The 6,453-nt window shown below is 33.6% G+C and overlaps 1 protein-coding gene across 1 annotated transcript in view; it reads right to left on the reverse strand.

Annotated features, from left to right (window-relative positions):
• The window catches only part of LOC120353633 (sensory neuron membrane protein 1-like), a 26,138-nt gene extending 24,142 nt beyond the window's left edge, over window positions 1–1,996 (reverse strand). The window contains exon 1 of the mRNA XM_039438181.1: window positions 1,931–1,996. Within this exon, the coding sequence (XP_039294115.1) occupies window positions 1,931–1,996 (66 nt within the window). The remainder of the gene's footprint in view (window positions 1–1,930) is intronic.
• Between the last annotated feature and the right edge of the window lie 4,457 nt (window positions 1,997–6,453).

Genomic DNA, 6,453 nt, shown 5'->3' on the forward strand with positions numbered 1-6,453 from the left:
TATAATTTCTTCAGCATTATTGAGCTCAATTAATCATTTTTCATTTTATTTTCAATCACCTATGAAATTTGTTTTTCAAATGTGAGAATATTGATACTGATGGGCACGCATCATGAAAAATATTGAAAACCTACCTTATAGAAATAGACACGGCCAGACATCTGTGCATCTGTGCATCAATGCATGCAATGAATAATCCACTATTGTCAGCTAATTGGTTATGAATAATTCTATAGTCTGATTGATCCTATCTTCAAAGTAGATGATAATATTTATATATAGTGATAACAGAGTATGGAGGAGTTCCTTTCCCTTTCATATTTTCCTTAAAATGCAAAATTTCAAAAAACCTTGTGCATACATCGACGCGCAGTTGAAAAAGGAATATTCCTGCCAAATCTCATCGAATTCTATCATCGCGTTAGATACAGACAGACAAAAGAAAATCCGAGTTAAAACATAGACCTGTGCCGTGCTATGAATTTAGAAAGTTAATTTTGAATTTTGAATTTAGAAGCACACACAATATAACTTAATAAAAGGGATGCTTGATAAACATACCTAGTGCTAGAGAACGGGAAACCAGAAATGACAGAGAGACACGAAATAGAGAGAAGGTATGAATTATATTGTCACCTCTTACAGTTAAATTCAACAATTATAAAACAAAAGGAAGTTACATTATGAAAACCGAAAACAAAATTACTAAAGTTAGGTTATCTCTGAAATAGGTAATACGGTAATACCTACTCCGTATGCTCTACATTTGAAAACGTTTTAGATTGAATCATAAAAGCTTGAAGGACTCTAATTTCAAAAGAGCAATTATTGAAAGTTTCATAGATATGTCTCAGAAGTTAATCATAAATACAATAAATATTTAAGAAAAGATCCACATAAAATTCATAAATTCTTAGAACATTAAATTTTGAACACACTTGGAAACTTTAAAACACTATCAAAACATTATCAAGACGCTGAGTGAAGCCACTTCGCTTTTCTCGTCTTGAGGTGGACAGCTGTGAGATCGTCCATACTAAATAGACCTAACCAACACCAACTGTGATTGGCAGTTACTATACTCTAGAAAAATTCCACCAATAGAAAGGGACGTTACAACTACAATTTAAGATACATTCCCCACCAAGTGACAGCTATTTTCCTAGGCAGCTATAAATCCTTGCCTTATAAGTTGTGGAACCGACTTATATTCTAGGAAAATCGTTGATCTTCCCACAACTTCTACACACACACCTATAGAGTTGACACTACACAACGCAAAAAGCAAGGTTTATGAACTAAGCTGTTGCTCCAGGAAAATTGATGTTATTCCTAGGATCCTAGCTTCTACGCACACACTTCAAATTCAAAATTCAAAAATCATTTATTTCCCAAATAATTACAGAAGTGTTACATAACACAAACGTATTATAAAATATGTAAGGAAACCCCCTACAAGACTATCCGTCTGTGTGTAGGGGGGAGTTCAGTACGGTAACAGTCTTTCACACATCAGTTTAAAACAATAATAATTCCTATATATTTAGCATGCACCTAAATTCTAGATAATTCTAAGGATTTAATTATAATTTCACATCATTTGACATAAAATTTGATTGATATTCATTTATTCATATGTATCAACAGATTTCAAGAGATGCATGAACCGCAGTGCGTGGGTCCCTGATGAATTCCCAGATAATCAAAAAGAAAAACAATTAATAGAATGAAAAGTTAAAAGATTGAAGTAAATGGGAGAGTGGGACAAGGAAAAATACAATATCTTAACAATCCAGACTAGAAAAAAAGATAACAATATGAAGGAAGTGTAAGTTGGTTTATCAAACTTTGGGTTAGATTGGATTGATTATCGTGCATAGCGGGATCGAAGTAACTGCTCGGACATCTCCCAGCCAATATGTATAGCCACCTGTCCACCCTCCTCCTGTACACCGCCAAACTGCATATCTCTGCTTCTTAATCTCGTCAGGCACATTCCTATAAAGGACGTGCGCCAGGTAAGCAGGATTTGTCAGTTCCGAGCCATGTGTCAGCTGGGGAATTTCAAAGTTATAATTGATCTGAAGCGTGTGAATAGATATTATTGATAGTTTCTCCTAAGAGCTCTGTTTTGTATTTTTTTATGTGAATTAACAAAGATTTAATAAAAAGCTGTCTGACATTTAGAACTGGAAACTCTGTGAATAAAAGAATTGTTGATATCCGTAATCTTTTTTTAGAATTGTTTTTATAATTGCCCTTTGAGTAACCGCCAGAGGCTCAATAACTGAGGTGGAGGCCCACCCCAAGCTAGGATTCCGTATTGTACTATGGACTGGACATAGGCAAAATATACGTTTTTGCATTGATTCAAGCTTAACACATGGCTCAGCTCTGAGAAGCATACAATAATTTTCTAAGCCTGTTCTTTACACACTGAACATGTTGCTCCCAACTCATCCTGGAATCTAGTACCACTCCCAAGTATTTGTAGTGGTTAACGCGTTCGATCACACCACAGCCACAGCTATCAGACCTAGGATTATTACAGGAATGTATCTTAATATTAAGGGACCTGGATCAGCTTGGTTCCTTGTTATTATGGCATATATTTTGTCTTTGACACATTTACCGTTAGGCAATGTGATTAAACCAATTTTTTTTTCATTAAGTCATAGAGGCCTTCTCGTAGGCCTCCTCCCAAGTGCTTCCTGAAGACACAACTGCTGTGTCATCAGCAAATAAGTACAATTCTCCATCCACTTCCACTTTTGATAGATTATTAATATATATCAGAAAAAGCAGTGGCCCAAGAGTACTTCCCTGAACCACACCATAATCAACATTCTCTTTATTACTCACTTCTCCATTAATACAGACATATTGTAATCTATTTTCAAGGTAGCTTTTGAACCATTGCAGAGTGTTATTCTTTATACCTAATAATTCAAGTTTTTTAATTAGAATAGTCCTATCAACGGTATCAAATGCTTTTGCAATGTCTAAAAATGATAACAATACTTTTTTCTTTTCTTTTAAACTGTTTGAAATGAATCTGGTTAAGTCAAAAAGGGTATCAGAAGTGTTTTTGAATTTTTGGAAACCATATTGGTGATTGGAAATGAAGTTGTTTTCACTCAGGTATTTAGCAAGCTGTAATTTTACACATTTCTCAATAATTTTCGACAGGATTACTAACAGGGAAATAGGTCTGAAGTTTGAGAATGCACTCCTTGGGCCAGATTTGTAGATGGGAATGACCTTCGCCGTTTTGAAAGCACCTGGGAAGCGGCCCACGCGAATGCTTAGATTTACTATATGCTCAACAGGTAGTATAAGTTTGTCACTTACAGAGTCAACACAACACAACACAGAAAAGCAGAACAGCACAATCCATTTTTATAACAGGCTAACTTCTCAGGCTAATTTGCATAATTCTCATCGCTCACAATTGTAACAATAAATATTGCTACAATACTCCCCCTTCTTGAGTGTGGAACACCGGGTTAAGTCGTAAAAAAATTTGGCAGAAAACAACATGACAATGCTATCGGTAACACCCTGTATAAGACCAATAACTACAAAAAGGAATTATTCACCTCAAAATTTCAAATAAAATACTAATAATGAATCTCAGACTAATCAAACTCGAACTACAATCATGGGAAAGCAACAAAATTTTTAATGAATTTCTAAGAACTAGCCATAAATATCAGGAGGAACAAGCAAAATAACCAAGTTCAAAATTTTTAAATAACCAAGTGGACTAGCAACAAATTCGATCTCACAAAAGTTAAGACAAAACTCTGAGCATAATCAACTAATTTGCATAATCAAGATATCTTGCAACATAAAATTTTGCAACATAAGACACCAAAAAAAATTCTGTAAAGTGAACTAGAATTGTGCAAAACCGGCTGCCAAACTCCACATCTAGACGGGCCTGTCTCATATGAAGCTAAACAACCATTAATAGACATCATAAACAGTGACAAAATAAAATCAAAATTAATAAAACGACCAAAATATTTAAAGAGACTCTCCAATCAATCCTCTGCTGTTAGTTCATAATCAGATTATCCCATAGCTAACCTCAACAAAAAAAATTTAAATAGAAACAACAAATTAAAAAAAAATTATCAAATTATCACAATCATATGACCAGACCCTCATAACTCGACAAGTTGTTAAAATCGAGCAACTGACATTTGACGCATCTCACCACTAAAACAGCTGACGGCCGCCTCATGTCAAAGCAACCCTGACCTACATACGCAACCGCTTTTCAATGTCATGAAGCCAATAACTACACAGAGTTAACTCACATGCAACGATTTCAGCAGCTTACGTATCATGATACACGTATCAACTTTGCAACAAAACTCATATCACCCATTTATACTCTCTATCTCGTTCCTTGCAATTTCGTGCAACAAAATAACGTCGGTTTTAGCTAAAGATAAAGGACATCGCGAATTGTCCCACAATTACCCAGCAACACCTACGCTACAATTCTGAATTTTCCCTTTTGGAAAAGACTAAGATCTTCACTGTTTCACAAACAGAGATACAAACATCATTACCACTTAATTTCCGTTACTCATTACTCACTTGGGACAGCAACATTTGAGGACAATATACATACACCAGTATACCTACTATTTGTGCTCCCTATCACCTTGGTACAACCACAGTATCACAACTAATGGACCTTGGCAACTCAAAAAACTAAATTACTACAATATTCTCTCAACACATCAAATTACTACTTACTATCTTCTCCTTGTATACTCAATTAAACTCATTTCTCCAGCACATGAAGAAATATGATCGTACAAACGCCTAGGCCAATGATCATGATAACAGACACTGAATCACCTATTATAAAGAAAATTTTCCACTGTCGACTAGTACATAACTGAATTTAACTAACCTCCACAAAAAATATTTGAACAAAATTTTATACTGCCTACCACACTCAATGAAGAACCTTCAGAAACTCAAGCCTTTATTTTAATAATTCCGGTGACAAAAAACAAGCTAAAGCAAACAACATAAGCATTTTCCCAAGATTAATTAAAATAGTCCCCATATTCTATAGTACTGAAACTTGTTCCATTTCCCGTTACATATTCCCCTTTTTTTTATCATCACAAAAGTTGTGAAAAATTGAGTTACCTAGATTTTCTTCCCGTTTCCTATTTTCTATTTTTTGTTTTATTTAATAATTTTTCCATTTTTATGTTATATTAAAGAACTACTTTTCCTATTTTTCTACTTTTCCCGTTTCTTCCCCCTTTTAATATTAATCACTTTTGCTGCAATTATTATAGGACATGATTCTATATCCTGTCTATCTTATTCAATTATTCTTCACTTTATTATTATCCATCATACAAGATTCCTAGAAATTCAAGGTCACAAGATACTAAACCAACATTATAATATATTAAATCTCTGTAATTTATCCTCACAATACTGCAACAAAAATAATCAATTATCCTATCACCAAGTAAAATTAATTCTCATAATTAATTATCACCATACAATTCAAATATTATTTATTTATTTTTAATTTCCCCAATTTCTCTGTATTGAAATAAATTACTTTCCACTGTCTGTATCACCAAATTAACTATAGCAGAATAATATTTATTATTATAAAATCCCAATTAAACTTTTCTCAATCTTTCTCTCATTCATTATACTTAATTTTGATTCAAATTGACTTATTTATTAACAATTTAACTTTCCCTATTAAATGAAATTTTTGATTTTCACTACCCACATTATTTAGAAAAAAAATTTATCCCCAGAAATTGAAAAATAAATTTTGACAGTGTATTGTGGCCATTCCCAGCTATCAATCTAACGAACCTTTCAACTGAGGCTTACCCTAAAATTTCAAAAAAAAACTCCTGATCTTGGTTAGCATTCCATCTATTTTCTTCAGACCCCCATGAATCTTCAGAAAGGAACCACACCAGTCACCAGAATAAAACCTAATTTTAGCTCATACTACTCTGAGTACCTTTTGCTAAAATTCTATCTTCCATTCCACAATACAACAAGGATAGTCCCAGCTATAACCTTGATTTGTCATATGGACCTCATCTGAGTAGTGCCCCTTACAACTGGCGACACTCACTCCAGATACTTAATTCATCAAACAAAACTACAACTTCAACAGATAAGATTTCTCACATCTATCTATCTAAGCTCAAAAAAAAAAAATTACCACAGCCTAAAGGAAACGTTAACAAACCCTATCACGTCTGACAACTCTCTTTACAATGCCAGACCACAAAATACACCCTATATTTTTATACCACATTACTGACCCTACCAATGAAATATTATCAAACAACTGAAACTCCAGTACTAATCAGATAACTAAATTTTGATAGACGAACATCTCAAACAATATAATAAAGAATAGACAATGTTTGTCTC

Source organism: Nilaparvata lugens, chromosome 11 (assembly GCF_014356525.2).
Source record: "Nilaparvata lugens isolate BPH chromosome 11, ASM1435652v1, whole genome shotgun sequence".
In the NCBI taxonomy this organism is placed as follows: domain Eukaryota; kingdom Metazoa; phylum Arthropoda; class Insecta; order Hemiptera; family Delphacidae; genus Nilaparvata; species Nilaparvata lugens.